At 41.2% G+C, this 17,076-nt stretch overlaps 2 protein-coding genes across 2 annotated transcripts; one reads left to right on the top strand and one right to left on the bottom strand.

Moving 5' to 3' along the window:
- Positions 1-440: 440 nt before the first annotated feature.
- zc3hc1 (zinc finger, C3HC-type containing 1) lies at positions 441-8,939 on the bottom strand. Its single transcript, XM_063906003.1, has 10 exons — positions 8,735-8,939; positions 7,534-7,636; positions 7,179-7,329; positions 6,985-7,068; positions 6,749-6,876; positions 6,454-6,593; positions 4,231-4,492; positions 3,888-4,091; positions 1,555-1,767; positions 441-1,395 (listed from the first exon to the last, which is right to left on the bottom strand). Exons 1-10 carry the CDS (start codon positions 8,866-8,868, stop codon positions 1,321-1,323), a joined length of 1,494 nt encoding a protein of 497 aa, XP_063762073.1. The 5' UTR covers positions 8,869-8,939; the 3' UTR covers positions 441-1,320.
- Positions 8,940-9,684: 745 nt separating this feature from the next.
- klhdc10 (kelch domain containing 10) lies at positions 9,685-16,386 on the top strand. Its single transcript, XM_063905955.1, has 9 exons — positions 9,685-9,948; positions 11,536-11,757; positions 11,851-12,005; positions 12,122-12,270; positions 12,368-12,452; positions 12,596-12,662; positions 12,742-12,789; positions 12,928-13,067; positions 15,074-16,386. The coding sequence occupies exons 1-9, from the start codon at positions 9,858-9,860 to the stop codon at positions 15,281-15,283; spliced, it is 1,167 nt and encodes a 388-aa protein (XP_063762025.1). The 5' UTR covers positions 9,685-9,857; the 3' UTR covers positions 15,284-16,386.
- Positions 16,387-17,076: the final 690 nt, after the last annotated feature.

Genomic DNA, 17,076 nt, shown 5'->3' with positions numbered 1-17,076 from the left:
TAATACAGGATACAAAGGAGACCAATTGAAGAGATTGTATACAAGAGCACAACCATAGCTAAAACTATACCATTGCTCCCAGTATAGCCTCATTATATCTGCGTTAACAGAAATCCCCTTTTCATGTTATCACAAATGATGCAGTGAAGACTGCCCATTACAAAAGAAACATAAAAGTTATTTGTGTAAAATTGACATAGTAACATATTGTGTTTGTTACTGTGATCCCTTCACACCAAATGTTTTGAGTTTACAGGCATCAAAATGGCTGCCAGTGAGTGAGTGCTGAAAGGCATCAGATAGCAGCAAATGGAACAGATTTCATTACCAAAAGTCCCCTCCCATCGCTATCTGAATGAATTTCCCTTGTTTTTGCAATACAATATTTCACTGAATCTTCATTAATATTTTCTGAAGTTAAATGTCAGAGGACCACAGTGTAACACACTTTTGGAAGAGCATTTTATTAAACCCTTATAGGAAAATTTACTTTGATAAACCCACATGCAAGACAGAGAAAACTGCATTTTGAATGGAGATGTCACAGGAAGGCAAAAAGGAAGTACTGTCATCCTGAATGTAATTCCAGACAGGTTTGAAGTTATGGCACACGGTTCCTCCTGCCTTCAGGAATCAGGATTGATGTATGAACACAAATATCTGACAATATCAAAAAAAGGACTGTTCTTTTCAAAAGAGAACTTATATCCACATTACTTTTCAGCACAACGGCACACACACAGAGTACTTCCTCACAGTTTTTTTTGCTAATCTGAGGTTAAAAACTGACCACTCCCTCCAATGACTCAACATACATTGAAGGTAAACATTGCCTTTCCAGTGTGAAGCCATTTGGCCTTTTCTCAGGATAAGGGATTTATTTTGTTGTATTTCACAGAAATCCAGACTCATGATGATATGGACTGCTGAATCAGACTTCTTGGGAGGTAAACGGTACAGGCCTGGTTTGTGGCTAATTTGTTCGCAGAAATGTCGTGCTACTTGTGTATACATGATACAGGCATATAGAAGCCCCAAATACTGCACATTTCAATGTTCATGAATCAGGATTTAAAGGTTGTAAAGCCAAACAGGCATCCTTCACATATTTCACTGTTCAGAGAACACAATCATTTATTTGCTTGGAGACACATTCATCTTCCTTTCCCTCCAGAAACACTTTCGACTGTAAACATGACTTTGAAAAGGGATGGCATACATCGATATGATATGACACTCCTGTCATTGGACTCTGTACCAAAAAATAACAGCCGCTCAGTTCATCAATTCAGTGTTGAAATGCTGTGTGATGGAAACAGTCTACTGAGACGGAGAGTAGGATACCTGCCACTGACGAAATATAGCAAACACCCTTTTAGACTTGTCCCGAGGGCCCTGGGAGAAAAAAGAGAAAAACGTTTGATATTGTTTAAACTACAGCTAAATAGAGAAGTGATAACTGTAAAAAAGAAAACATCAAGTCTGTGCATCATTTTCATGCCATGTGTGGTAAGTTTTGTTGCCAATAGGTTGAGCTCAGTAGTGTCGACTTGCCTGTCCTGGGCTTCCTCCTGCTAGGTTGGAGTTTTTCTTCATTGGCATGAGGAGATTGAGAGCAGCCTTCCAGCCCTGCTGATGCATCACAGAGCCTCCATCCAAAAAGGGGATCACACCTGGATCCACATTCTCCTTTCCCACAGAGACCCAGGGACACCAGTCTCTGTGCTGAGCCAGGGGGTCGAACGCATTCTTGGGCAGGAGATCATCCTGGAAAAAGAAGGTTGTTTTGTAACAGCCAATTCCAGTAAGTAATACTAAACTCTCTTTAAAATGTAACCACGTTTAGGATTATATTTTTTTCAAAATTGAGATTAGAATTTCATCTCAGGATTCTACGGTGAATAAGCTACCATAACTTTGCAGACAACACAGAAATGTACATAACCATTTCCACAGGAGACTATGATACAATTCAAACAAATCATGAACAAATCAATGACTGGATGAGTCAAAACTTTCTCCAATTAAACAAAGATAAAACTCAGGTAATAGTTTTTGGAGTCAAAGAGGAACAAATAATAGTCAGTTCTGAGCTTCAGTTGACAATGTTCAAACCAACAGCCACATTAAAACAATTACTAAGTCCCCTACTATCACCTTAAGAATATATCTAAGAGTAAAAGACTAATGTCACAGCAGGATTTGGAAAAATGTGTCCATGCTTTTATCTTCAGTAGACCGTGCAACTGTAATGGTGTCTTTACAGGTCTCACTAAAACATCTATTATGCCATTTTTCCACCAACCCGGAGCGGGAGCTGGAGCCGATAAAGATCTGGTTTTTCGTGTTTCCACTGCACTGGCAGAACCGGATCTTTCTGGCCCCACTCGGCTTCCCGACAAGATCCAAGATCCAATACGTCACGCTTACTTCGGATGGGGGAGATTAACCTGAGCAATAACAGTTCATGGCGAGCACAGCGAGTACAAGTTGTAACAAGCAGTATTGCTGAGCAAAGTGAATAGAACGAGACCATGCACTTATAAAACACACACTTTATAAAGTCAGGCAACACTAACCAGGCTCAGTGTTGTTTATTTTGACCTCACTTTAATCACCATCCGTTCGGTGTGATTGATCATTGAGAAGAGCAGGCAGATGTTTTCCTGTTGTCTTGTATTATTGCAGCTCGGATGGAATCAATACATGGGCTACACAGGTTGCCATCAGAAGTAAAATCATAACGAAAACTACGCCGGTAAAATATGCCTGTAGAAAACGGCTTATGCCACAATAGATAGCGAAGTAGTAAAGATAGTCAGAGTAGCCTCGCTTGCTATGCTAACATCACCTGTCTAATGCCAGAGACACTTTCATAACAGCGGTTGTGATGCCAAACAGCGTCAATTCAGACTGAACCACATACACTTATGGGGAGGGGGGGTATGCATCAGCTGCTTGTGTGACAGTCAGACAGTGAATATGAATCAGTCATAAGAAGGCACGTAAACGGTTACGTCATGAGGCAAACAATGACACAATGACGCAGCTCCATTTATCTGAGCGGTGGAAACACAAGGGGTGCTACAGGCTAGAACCAGAAAAGCGCCAGAAAAGCAAAAGATCGGAACTTGAACCGGATCCGGTTTGGTGGAGAGGCATCAGAGTCAGAAATCAACAAGGAGAAGCAGCGTTCTGTTATTATGCTCCAAATATCTGGAACAATCTCTCAGAAACCTGCTGCTCTTACTACTTTTAAATCCACACTGAAGACTCATCTTTTTGTCACTGCTTTTAATTGAACTATTCATATCTCACACGGCACTGTAACTTTTATTCATGCACTCGTTTCATTGTATTATCTTTGCTTTTTAATGACTGTTTTATAATGCTTTTCCGCTGCACTACTTCTTAGTGCTCTTTATGTCTTTCATTTTTTGTAAAGCACTTTGAATTGCCTTGTGTTGAAAGGGGCTATATAAATAAATGTACTAGTCTTTCCTAAGGGAAATAATGTTTATATATTCTCAAGAATCTGTGCTGTCGTTACTTTGAGAGCACGGTTTGCATAACACTGCTTGCAAACCAGGGGTTTTTGACAGTACTTGTATCCCAATAATTGTTTCTACCCCTTTGTACCTGTGCACAAGTCATTATTATCATTGTCTATTGCAGATGCAGTCGTTTAAAGACACTAATGGCACTAACTCTGATGTAAACAGATGTCCTTGCAAATGTTAATGGGTGTAAAATGTCATTCATGAATGAGATTGCATAGAATTAAGAATTGAAAATGACCAGGCAGCACTGTATCATAAGTTGGCCCTGTGCCATAATAAAACTGCACAAAAGCAAGGTGTGAAATCAGCAAAAATGTTAGTTCTTACAGGACCACCAACTGATGACAGGCACAGGCGTTTAGGAGGGGGCCGTGGGCTGGCAGGGCACTCAGAACCAGCGTTATCCCCCTGTCCTCTACCGCGAGTCGCAGTCCTTTTGCCCTTGCCCAAAGGACTTTGAAGCTCTTCAACGGGGCTTGGTGAGTCTCTGCTTCGGGCCCGCAAAGACACGGGGGAAGAAGTTCCCTCACCCTGTAACAAAAACCAGAGCATTTTAAACAAGTGCATTTCACTTACCATTGTTACACACTATGTTAAATAGTTCTGCTTTAAATGAATATATGCATATGAGCTAAGCTAGTTTAGCATGTCAACCCTGTTTAAAGCTTGCCTGGTCAGATCGGGTGGAGTCCCGGCTCCTCAGCTTCATGCGACATGGAGGGGTGGATGAGGCAGAAGCAAGCAGGTCCCCCTGGCCCTCAGACGGGGCCACTGCAGCAGTACCTGTGGTTGGAGTAGAGGGCCTTACAGTATGTGTTGAAGCGTCTCCATCGCATAGCGTTCCCTCCATCTGGAAGAAGTTCCACAAGCCCACCTTGCGCATACAGTACGAGCATCTGAGGATGGGCAGGTTCATGGCTTGCAGGGCCGGGCTGAAAATAAATACAAAATCAGGGTTCAGACATCTAAAACCAGGGGTACAGTCGAATAGTCAAAAAATCAGCTCCTATCTACTATTCCTTTACCTTTGTGTGAAACGTCACGGAGTTAAGAAATAGTGGATAGAAGAATTCAAAAGGACTTGAGGAAGGAAAAGAGACTGCGGTGCTTTGAGAATCCGACTGCACTTTCACTATCCCACGTATTGATGATGCGCCAGCGGACGTTATCAATGTGCGTCTGCTGAAATACAGCTTCTATAAAGGGGACTACTGAAAGCGCATCTACTATGCACCGTGCTCTCTGATGGTGTTGTTTCATGCTTTATGAACGAGGACAGCAGTGAGACATATTCTTCAATACAAAGGTTGGAATTGAAATAAAAAAGGAAAGTGAAACTTATGCTTGTCACCAGGCTTGGAATTTCGTCATTTTAGGGGCAAAGCCATTTGGCCTTGTGTGTCACAAATTCTTTTAGGGTACAAAGGCCATATGCAAGGGCATTTTCTCCTTTCCTTTCGTAAAGGAAGGTCCAGTGTTTCCTAAGCTAAAGGAGGTAATAAAGGAAGTTTCAAAGCTTCTTTCCTATCATCTAGAGAAATGTAACAGGCTTTTATCATGGCTGCCACTGAGGAACTTCCGGGTCATTTCGCTCCGTTAGGAACCTTCCTAAGCTAAACTGACTATTCGACTGTACCCCAGGTCTTGGTTGACTTAAAGGCCTACTGAAGTGCAGCACTACACACCACGCAGTCTAATAGTACATATACAACTGAATAACATATATCATTGCAACCCATGTCATTGCGGTCGAATTAACGAGTAATTAATACTTTAAAATTGCGCGCCAGGAAATCTCGGGAAAACTCTCGTTTGAGACCCTTGGGGGCTGAGCTCCGTCGTGACGTCACAAGTGTAACCACAAGTGTGGCGTCCATTGTTGCCGGTGTGTTTCGTCGTGTTTTGCTTTGTCATTTCTAGGCTAAAATGATGAAAATCGCAACTGGGAAACGATGCATTGCGGCCTTTTGCAGCAACACCAACTCGGACGGAGTGTCATTGTTTACATTCCCGAAAGATGACAGTCTTGCCAGAGCTTGGAATCGGGAGGTGAAGTGGACACGGGCAGATTGGGTGACACACAAAAAGCATGAACTACCATAGTGCTGCTATATATCATTTGAAAGCTGAGAGTCTCAACAATCGATACATGTGAAACTTTCCATGAATAAACATATATTTTGTGTGTACAATATGTTTATCCCAATGTATAACATATCAAAATGCACCCCCTCCATTCGCTGCCTTCCTACATTGTAAGTTGTCTGTATGGCCGTACCAATAAGTTAGCCCAGCATGCATGGTCTTGAAATGTTCGCAAGAATCCAGAGTTGTAGAATATCTACATTGTTTTCCTTGCAATATCTTGAGTAGTTGTATAATCCAGCACAAACAAAACAGATACATAAGAAAAAAAGCGAAGTGAAAAAATATTACGGTTCTATTTCCATTATCAGAGCGCTCACTGACGCTTTCGTGTTCAGCACCAACAGAAACAGACACATGTTCACTGAAATCACTCTCACTAGTACTGCTAGCCATGGTTGAAACACCGGTACTGTGACACTTGTGACGTCACGCGAAAGTCTTCTGCTACTTCCGGTACAGGCAGACTGTTTTGAGAAGGTCCTCGCAGGCTGATAAAAATCGTTTTTCTTGTCAATAATTCTGCTTGTACGTACTGCCCAAAAATACAAGAATTTAACCAAACGATCAAGTAATATACATAGAACTGAACTGCTATCCCCATTTTAGTTAAACAAAAAAAAACGTTTCAGTAGGCCTTTAATGATCTAAATGACCTCAACTCTACTTTCATGTCCACTGTTTAGCAATTTGTGTGTACAAGAAAAAGTGAATGTGTTAAAGTGTATTGAATAGTCAAGCATCTCACCTTGCAGACCAGCCACAGAGAGAAACTATGCATGCAGCCACCTGGACAGCCAAGGGTTCAGAACACGGAGAATCTCTCTTTTTCTTTTGTTCATCCTCGATCAGCTGCAGTATAACACTGATGACCTCCTCTGTCAAAGACTACACAGGAAAAAGGGATATTAATGACGTACGTTTTTTTTTAACAAATAACCTGACAGTCCTTTCCATAAACTCCGGGAAGAGTTCTTCAACATTTTTATAAGGAGTGCATTTTTGTCCGTATCCAAAACACTAAGTCTCTTATCCTGACTCACCATACACTTCAGCTGCTCCGGCTTCATGGCAGGCAGCTGCTGTGCTAGCAGACAGGTGCTCTGGAAACGCTCTAAGAAGGCGGTGAGAAGGGCTGACGGTTCACATGCTGGAAGCAGCCAGAAACGCTCTGAAATTACATCAACAATCACCTTGACCAAAATGTAGATAACTCGGGGTAAATTCAGCTGAAATGACACGTGCTGGTTATTGATTGTGTTTGTAAGGTTGCTCCTACCTGGGCTTGGAAAGTCAGGCCAGGGACAAAAGTTCTCATGCTGCATCTGAAGCTGCCTCGAAATCTCCGCAATGCGGGATCCATCTATTAAGACACAAAGAGAGATGCTTGACCTTTCATTTTTTTTGGCAGACGTTAGGGTTACCTTGCCAAAATGAAATTTCACCTTGTGTTTTTTTGTTACTTTTGCTTACATTTTTCAAAGTCCAAAGTTGGTTGTAGTGTTGCACAGAGGAACGCCTGGCAGCTGGAGCACTTGAGCATATCGCAGCCGACGTTGATCCAGCCATATCTGGCGCAAATGAGGGGGGACAGTGTGCGAGGTTTGCCTGCCCATTTCAAACAGTGCCATGCTAAGGAAATCTTCACTCACATAAATAGTATCATCACATTCATTAACACTCTAACATCAGATAGCTATACATGGATCATATCATTTCAATAGATGTGACATTTCAATATCATCCTGAGCCGTCTTTATTAGTGATCACATGTAATGCAGAAAGATCTGGATGCATCATACTGGGTTTAAAATTAGTAAAAGGATATTGAATAGGACTCCACTCTTGAGAAAAATGCCTCTTTGTTCGTTGCCTCACAAGTTGCTTGAGTGTTGCTTTTTACTTCCAGAAATTTCACATTTTCTAGTTCACTGAAATACACATGGAGAAAAACAGATTGTCAAAAAAAACAACGTGATTTTAATTGAATGTTAGTATATTTGTACGAGTGCCAATTTCTTCTCTTGCTCAGGTGGACTGTAATGCTTACTGCAGACTTACCGGGTGCAAAAAAACAAGTATAAGTTCATTGCTGGGATAGTAATGCTCAGAAACAGCCTAGGCAGCATATTAGCAGCTTCATTCTACCCTGCTGCTTACAACAAACTGTCTGCTATACTAATGCACAGTAGGAAATCAGACATTGATGGCTGGGCAGCAAGTGGAAAATATATCAGATATTAAAAGCAGTGGTGTAAAGTTACTAAATATATTAACTCAAGTACAATTTAGACGGACTTGTAGTTTTACTGGAGTATTTGAATTTATTTTCTACTTTGTACTTCTACCCCACTACTATTCAAAGATGAATTGTGTACTTTTACTCCACTAGTTACTTTACAGATCTGGATTAATGATGAGAAATATAATCAGCCCTTAAATCAGACTTTAGTTCACCTGGCAGTAAATCCAGCAGCTACCCTGCAGTATACAGAGCCATTAAAACTAGCTGCACCTTTACCAGCTCTGAGAACACTTTAATGATCAATCATTATAAAACATATCAGAGATATTATTCTGAAATGGACCAATCAAACAATGACTACTTTTATTGTCAGTACTTTAAGTGCATTTCTATGCTAATAGGCCTACTTAATTTTACTTGAGTAACATTTATAATGCTGTTAAAGCAAACAATGGAGGGCCATACTAAAGAAGAACTTTGTGTACCCACCCCCTTATCTGAAACATCACGGCAGCGAAAGCACAATGACTACCATAACAAATCAGTCCGGTAAATGGACCAAATTACAACTGCAAGCATAAATAAATAATGGTGATCAAAGTCGCATTCCTGGCCTACTAGCTTCCAATATCTGTAGACTTGTCCCTCCTCACATTCCGCTGAGAGAAGGCGGCTAAAGCAACAGCAGAGCAAGCTAAGTGGCTAGCCAAATTAGCTCATGTCAACTTGTTCTTCGGCTCCTTCAAATCAAACAAATGAGGGCACAACTGTTCCGAAAACCCACCTACTAGATCCGATTTGTGTTGAGGACACCCCTGCATTAAGAAGTTCTCGGACTTTCTCTGGAGATGCAAAAGAAGACTTTTGTTGATTAGTGTTGCCGAAGCGATCCCCACGACTGCCGCTGAGAGTCGCCATGATCGGCTCTGTGGTCCGCCGGAAAATAAGACATGAAACCAATCGTTCCGCTTTGTGAGACCCCGACGGAGCACGAGCCTGAGTCCACCGAACCTGCCTGACTCCCTTCACTGTCCAGCAGTATTTAAATTATGGAGGGGGTATATCTGTGATATATCTCACAGATATATATATATAGGGGTATATATATATATAGGGGGTATATCTGTGACATGTATATATATATATATATATATGTCTCATAATTCCTCAGATGAAAGCTTTGGCTAACACTGGCATTTGATTCAGGCCCTCAATCACTAACATGTCCTCTGCCTTCAACTCAACCCTATACTTTCTGTAGTGCCTTGCTGATGAGATTTTTAATTTTTATTATTACACAAAGAGAGAACAGCTCTCTACTGATGAAGCCATCATGGTCACAAAAAGTTTGCCCCTCTCAGAAACATTTCTAACAGCCTGAGGTCAGGGTGGGGGAACTGGATGTAATGTTTACTGATGCCACTAAGCTGCACTCCTAATGGGCATTTGGGGAGTTTAATGTCATGAAGATGTGTTTACATAAGATGATATAACTAGCCTACTATGAACCCATAACGAAAAACTATAACTTGTACGTGGAGGATTTTGGATTCAATGTTTTCTTCTTCTAAATTCCGCCACAGCTCTGCCGGTGTGCGTATTTGTATGGTGAGAAACTTTCCACAGATGAACCCTCTCCAGCGCTAGCGGTCCATGCACCGCACAATTAAAACTAAATGTTGTTGTGGAGACCGACCACTGACACGCGCAGCCCCGCCTATCTCAAATGACGCCACGTCCTAATAACAAGCCCCATGATTGGTCAGGTACCTCACGGCTAGGGGGTAACATTTGTGAATGGCTTCATACTGACTGAGACATGAAATGATTTATAATGTTTTATCAGCACTTTATGTTGTTTTTATTTAATTTGAAGTTTTCAAGGACTGGATTATAACGGGGAAAAGATGTCCGACGCTGAAGGAGCTCGCACGCGAGACCAGCTGAATAAATTCGAGAAGCTAACACACAGGCCGCCACACGGGGAGACGTTAGCAGGTCGGTCAACAACATTAGCACCAGATGCTAACGACAGGTTTAAACTGAACCATGGCACATTTTGCCACTCAAATAAAAAATGTGTGACTGAGGTCATCTGCTCCACCATACTATGCCACCTCTATATGTAAAAATGTCCGGCGTTGCCCCTTACTGGTGACATTGCTAAGCTCTGTGTTCAAGCTAGCAAAATTCAGCTATCTGCAGTTTAAATAGATTTTTAAACACCATGTCCAAAACAATACGTGTTACTAAATGGATTAAAAAGGGTTATCTTAGTGTTTAATTTTCGGTAAAACACTATAGTTTTGCTACACAGTCATCTAAGTAGCAATATGTCCCGAAACACAGTCAGTGATTATTAGCTAGGTTTTACAGACCTGCACACACCTCGCTGTCAGGCTGTGTGATGAGTCAGGGCTGTGTATCGTTACTGGGTAACACATATTAATAACAATAATAATCATTATCTCCAGGAAATCAGTGGTTTTCAGTAGCTAAGTACATGCACTCAAGTGCTGTAATTCAGTACCATTTTTCCATTTGATATCACTTTGTACTTTTATTCCACTACACGTCAGAGGTAAATGTCTTGTACTTTAACTCCACTATATTTATGCAGTATCTTTAATTACTTTGCAGGATATAATATTGACAAGCAGCTGCAAAATATATTAAATGATGTGAGATGCTTTGTCACCATAAACAACTATATACATGTATAATGTATTGTTTTGCTTTTCTTTGATAATATTCACTCAACTAACTGGTTACTAGGGTTGAACAATAATTTGATATGCTTATTAATTTTCTTTATATGGAGTCATTGTGATAGATTCATATTTTGAGTGGCATTATAACAAGCACATACTAACTCCAACTGCTCATTCTATTATTAAACGGTTTACCAGAAAACTTTTTTGTGATATCTATTGTATTAACATATGACATGACATACATTTTTAGTTTTTACAGTGTAGCAGTTCTAGAAATGAATAGTTCTTAAAGACCTCTAACCACTGACAAATGCAGCCCATAGGAACAGCCTTTCCCCCCTATGCTTTCCAGCTATGTTGGTAGAGGTTTGTGCTTGTCTTGCATGTCAGAAGTGAATGAAACATTAACTCTAGGTATTGTATAGCTCTCTGAACACACTTAGCTGTTGAATTGGAACGGCTGTGCTTAAGATTCCTGATCGCATTAAGATCTAGAGTCTGTTTCCCTTGTTGTCTTTTGGACAAAACTATCTGCCAGTCTAATGTAATGAATGAATGGATGGAAGTGTTCCAGTAAATCATGGTGTCCTGCAATTCAGAATTATCTGATTAGGTTTGAGACATATAAAAAAACAATAACTGTTATTGTGCTACTGGCGTTAGATTTGTATCTGTGCTTTCGACCATGCCTCCACTAAACATTCCTCAGTTCTATTTTTATTTGATTTAGGTAGCAGTACAAAAAGAAATATTAACTGTATTGTAACTTGTAATTTTATCTCTTTGCTTTTTTCGGGTTTTTATCCTATCGGTCTTGTACCTCTGCCAGCATGCTCTCGCTCCTCATTAAAATATATTCCTCCCTCTCCAGGCCACCGCACTCCCCCTGCCCGCAGTGGGCATCGCTGTGTTGCCGACAACACAAACCTTTATGTTTTTGGAGGGTACAACCCTGACTATGATGAATCAGGAGGCTCAGAGAATGAAGACTATCCACTGTTCAGGGAGCTGTGGAGGTACCACTTTGCCACGGGCTGCTGGCAGCAGATTCAAACAGAGGGCTATATGCCCACAGAGCTGGCATCCATGTCAGGTGAAACATTGTTTGAACATTACACAGACAAAATCCCAGTTTTCTGTTGCAAAATGTGTCAAGTTGAGATTAGTGTTCCTATGTTGCTTTTAGCTGTTTTGCACGGAAACAACCTCCTGGTGTTTGGCGGCACCGGGATCCCCTTTGGAGAAAATAATGGCAACGACGTACATGTTTGTAACGTGAAGTACAAGCGGTGGTCACTGCTCAACTGTCGGGGGAAGAAGCCCAACAGAATCTATGGACAGGTAACCTCTTAAATCACCCTGCCATCTGTGGGTCAAATTCAAAGTAGGGTTTGGAAACATTGTAGAGACATGTTGTACTATTATTCTGAGGTTTATTTATATCTTTCCTTCTTCAGGCAATGGTTATTATAAATGGCTTTCTGTACGTATTTGGAGGGACAACGGGCTACATCTACAGCACAGACCTGCACAGGCTGGACTTGACCACCAGGGAGTGGATTCATCTCAAGCCCAACAACCCTCCTGACGACCTGCCTGAGGAACGGTATGTCTATCAGACGCCTGAATGTGCTGGAGGATCAAACATAGCTATAGATGTCAGTCAATTTCCATGACACGACATGCTGTTGTATTTGTTACAGTTACAGGCATGAAATAGCACATGACGGACAGAGGATCTACATTCTAGGAGGAGGAACTTCCTGGACATCTTACCCTCTGGACAAGGTACAACATCAATAAGGGTATAACTTACCAAACACATTACACTGTGTGCCAGCCATAATTCAAAATGCTTTTCACTGTTTATGTTACTGTTTTCTTCTGTACACTCCCTTAGCCTCACCGTAATTATTGTGTCTGTTTAATAGATACATGCTTACAATCTGGAGACAAATTCCTGGGAGGAGATTACAACTAAACCTCAAGACAAAATAGGTGTGTATTCTGTATTATAAACTGAGCCTGTTTTTGTTCTCTCACAAAGCCATTCTAAAAATGTCTGTGCTTCTGACAGGGTATCCTGCTCCCAGGAGATGCCATAGCTGTGTACAAATTCGAAACGGTGAGACGCTCCGCAACGGATATCATCTGATAAAAATTCTACTTCTGTTACTCTGCCATCATCCTGACATTTGATATCACATGTGCAAGTGATTTGAAAGTACAGCAGTTTCTGACGGTTCTTCTTTCTGTGTTGTAGATGTATTTATCTGTGGAGGCTACAATGGGGAATTGATATTAGCTGATCTGTGGAAGATCAACCTGCAGACTTTCCAGTGGAGTAAACTACCAGCAGTGATGCCTGAGCCGGCGTACTTCCACTGTGCTGCTGTCACTCCAGTTAGTACACCAGTCTTTCTAGTTACTCAACACATTCATGTTCAGATAATGAGCTTCAGTTTTAGGGGAACCTGGTTACTCGATCCTCTTCATTTAGACAAAGAGAAGTGAAGTAGGCTACATGCTGATGACAGTAATTTAATCATGTAATGCAAGACATGAGATTCTTATAAATGCTGAAAACAAATCCCTTAACATTAGTCAAGCTTCCTACTAGAGCAGGGGTGGCCAACCCGCGGCTCTCGAGCCGCATGCGGCTCTTTGCCCAGTCTCATGCGGCTCCTCAGTACATATGGAATTTTAATTGTGTGGGTTTTTTTGCGCATATGTATCCAGGTTCAAAAAGGGTTAACGACACACAAGTTCCAGGCCAATCGTTACACAGAGTTTTCGACACAGAAGTGCTTTAGCCAATCAGAATGCAGATCCTGCAGTACAGGAGGCGGGTTCTACTGCACTCGCGATGTGACAGGGAAGGGAGAGATCTGCTTCTGAACGGCGAAAATGAAACTCAGATAAAACCGTAATAACTCAATACAAAGTTGTCAAATCAAAACGGTAACACTTTGCAGTTGTAGATGTGTGTGAGAGGGCCTGTTCACGGAAAGATGGCCACCGACACAGAAGGACTCCTGAGTTGCTGAATCGCGATAACGAAATAAATAAGAGAGAAAGTGCATCTCTGTCAGCAGAGCTTCTGCCAGTCTTAGGGTCAGGTAAAAGTTGAGATAGTTATCATGAGAGGATAATTAACTAAAATACACTTCATTTATTTTTAAATATCTGTCATGAAGCAGTATTTGAACCAACCTTAGTCATGGGTTTGTTTTAAATACCAACATTTAAATATTGTAAGCCAGATTTGTAAAGGAGTGTTCAACGCAATGAATGCCAACTTCGTTCAAAAAACCAGCATGCTTAGTAATACAGAAATAGTTTTCACATGATGAAGTGAGAGTGTGTGTGAGGCAGTGCACACAATCTTAATGGCTGAAAATAACTGGCCTCTGGTCTTAATACTGATTCTGTCAATATCATGGTGTGTGACATTTACAAGAAGTCTGGCTGAGCAGAGGTATGTGTGTCTGTCTGTGTGACAGAGTGTGTCTCTATTGGAGTGTGTGTCTTTGAGTGTGTGTGTGTGTGTGTGTGTGTGTGTGTGTGTGTGTGTGTGTGTGTGTGTGTGTGTGTGTGTGTGTGTGTGTGTGTGTGTGTGTGTGTGTGTGTGTCAATTATTGTACATTTTTAGATTTTCATTTTCTATGTGTGAGAGATAGAGAGGGGCACAGAGGAATAGAGTGAGGGAGCACACCAGTGGCGTAGCTATACCTATTTTAGGTGAACTTCAGCCCACCTAAAAAAAATAAATCCCACCCAAATGAACATTTCGAAATTGAAAAGAAAAATGTATATATATATATTATATGTCTCACATTAGTGTTGAGAGTTGTGCCCCCTCCCCTTACCAAGACCACACAGTTCTATTGTGTAGCCTCTTAATTTTGCTCTCAAAGTGCACCAGAAGCATGCAATTCACTTTCAAATGTTTTTAAAAATCTGCCCGGGGAATGCCCCCGGACCCCCCTAGAGGATGTGAAGTCCACCCCACTCAAACTTCAAAACTAGCTATGCCCCTGGAGCACACAGAAAGGGTGAGCGCAAAAGAGAAAGGGCAAGAGAGAAGTGGGCGGACATACATCCACGATGTGTGTATGATGTGGCTCTTTGCAGTAACACAGTCAAATAATTGTCTCTTCGTCTCTGACTGGTTGGCCACCCCTGTACTAGAGTGAAGGGAAATGTGAGCGACAGTGATCTTCTTTGTTTCAGATGGTGGTCAATGAACCTATAATTAAACTTTTGCAATATTGTAATTGCACAAAACACACTGAATGCATCACAGTCTCCCAAACTGCACCAAAGGGGACCTCAGAACCTCAAAACCCAGGTATTATCTTTAGTAGATATATACTGGATATAATATTTGTACTTTCTCCCCACCCCAGGCTGGCTGTATGTACATCCACGGTGGTGTGGTGAACATCCATGAGAACAAGAGAACTGGCTCTCTGTTTAAGATCTGGCTGGCTGGGCCCAGCCTGCTGGAGCTCTGCTGGGAGAAGCTACTCAAGGCCTTTCCCCATCTGACTTCACTCCCCACAATGCAGCTGCTCAACCTGGGCCTCACACAGGAACTCATTGAACGCTTGAAATAGGCCGCACAGTGGAGGATGGACAAATACATGGACGGGCCGGGAGGAGACGAGGTCTGACAGAGCACAGAATTTGATTCATAGCTAAATTCTCGGGAAAATGCCCTTTCCTTCCCCTACCTAACGTAGCCCGCCTTAAAACTAAAAACAATGGGATGCCTTTTTTTTTGTCCTTATTTCTTTCGCAGTTTTAGTAATAATAAAGAAAGTAAATATGGAATGTTTAATGGATTTTACTCAACCCCCCCCCAGCCACCACGGTTCCTTACATGATGCCTTTGTGTCAAGCTAAATCCTGCTCCTCATCCTCCACCCTGTGACAACTGGAAATACTTTACTTTGCCATGTCTTGTCTTCAGCAACCCGCCCCATGATAAAACAAACCTACCTTCTCCAGTACTTTTAAGAATTCTGTGCAAAGGACGAATGCATGTGTATTTATTTGAAGGACTAAATCAGTTTCCCTGGGGGTATTCTCACCCCCCGGTATTGCTGTTTGCACTTTGTCTTACATGCTTGTAGACATTTTCTTTTTTTTTATAGATCCTATAAGCAGCTCACCTTCAGTCAAAATAAGTGGCAGACAGGGGTTTTGCTAAAGACCATGCCAATGTTTTTGCACATTTTAGCCAACTGAATTCAAATCTCATGTATGATTTGTTTTAGGTTTTTTTAAATATGTTTGCAACCTTCCAAGCAGCCTTTTTATTTGCTATATCTTTATGGTATGAGATCAAGCAAAACCAGTGTTCGTCTAGAGGGAAGGAAAAACGTTTTTTAATTTTAAAGTTATGGTCTGCCTTGAAAATGATCATGAGTAAGATGTTGTAAGATAGGTAAGACATACAGGAACACTGTATGCTCTTAGTTTGTGAAGGAAAGGTTGACTTCAGGGTTTGCCTGTCTCTGAGCCTTGTATTTCCTGTTTTCTCCATCATACATTTACAGCCTAGACGCAAAAACAGTCTGCAAAAAAGTTCAAAACCATTTACTTTCTCCCTGTTTGCTTTCTCATTTGTAAACCAAACCATGCAACACATCACTGTGAATTTGGTGCTCTTCGAACTTAATTGGAAATGCTTTTATCAAATAAAGACTTAATTGTGTTCACTTTTACTCCCTCTTTGTTGATACCGTTTTGCACAGGTTGATTTAGAAGCAGGCTTTTAGAAATATTTGTTGTACTGCAGTGCCTTTTTCAAACTTTTGATGGGGCTGAAATATTGGCAGTAAAAGATCTTATGTTTAGACATGAAAGCGTTTTTGTTAAACACTTAAACCATTTATATAAAAACACTCCTTCTTTTGAAAAAATAACAATCATGTATCCTGTTGAAAGGATGCAGAGGCTTTGATTCTCCTGTTCATGGCCAGACTTCAGGATGCATCACATTGGGCCTTTTGGGCATAAAGTGTGTCAAGTTAATGAGTTCATTACAGTTGCTATGTTTAACTCGCGATTTTAACAGATGCCAAATGATGTTGCAACTCGAACAAAGTGATGAGTGATAAGAGATGAGGGGAGGCCTAGGACGAGATGCTTTGATCTGCCTGCTCTACTTTCCCTTTTCCTTTTGTTCTGCATAACTCCGTTCATGATGTCATGTCCTGCTTCTTTTTTTTTTATGATCAAACCTTTATTTTAGGAAATCATTTTAAAAAGGTGACCACTAAAGTGTTGTACAGTAGTATTATGTGAATGTTGTGTTTGAGTACTGTCAATAAAAGGTTCTGTGAATAGCTCTCTGAACCAAGGCTCGCTTTCACTAAATATGAGCATGATGCACGACAGGAAT

Source organism: Eleginops maclovinus, chromosome 17 (assembly GCF_036324505.1).
Source record: "Eleginops maclovinus isolate JMC-PN-2008 ecotype Puerto Natales chromosome 17, JC_Emac_rtc_rv5, whole genome shotgun sequence".
NCBI lineage: Eukaryota > Metazoa > Chordata > Actinopteri > Perciformes > Eleginopidae > Eleginops > Eleginops maclovinus.
This window is presented reverse-complemented; position numbering and strand designations above follow the sequence as displayed.

Coding starts and splice junctions, on each gene's coding strand:
- zc3hc1 (XM_063906003.1), bottom strand. CDS start 8,868: ATGGCGACTCTCAGCGGCAGTCGTGGGGATCGCTTCGGCAACACTAAT. Junction 6,877..6,984: donor GCCTGACTTTCCAAGCCCAG/GTAGGAGCAACC, acceptor ATGTAATTTCAG/AGCGTTTCTGGCTGCTTCCA. Junction 4,493..6,453: donor CTCTGTGGCTGGTCTGCAAG/GTGAGATGCTTG, acceptor ATTTATTTTCAG/CCCGGCCCTGCAAGCCATGA.
- klhdc10 (XM_063905955.1), top strand. CDS start 9,858: ATGTCCGACGCTGAAGGAGCTCGCACGCGAGACCAGCTGAATAAATTC. Junction 12,271..12,367: donor GACGACCTGCCTGAGGAACG/GTATGTCTATCA, acceptor TATTTGTTACAG/TTACAGGCATGAAATAGCAC. Junction 12,663..12,741: donor TAAACCTCAAGACAAAATAG/GTGTGTATTCTG, acceptor TGCTTCTGACAG/GGTATCCTGCTCCCAGGAGA.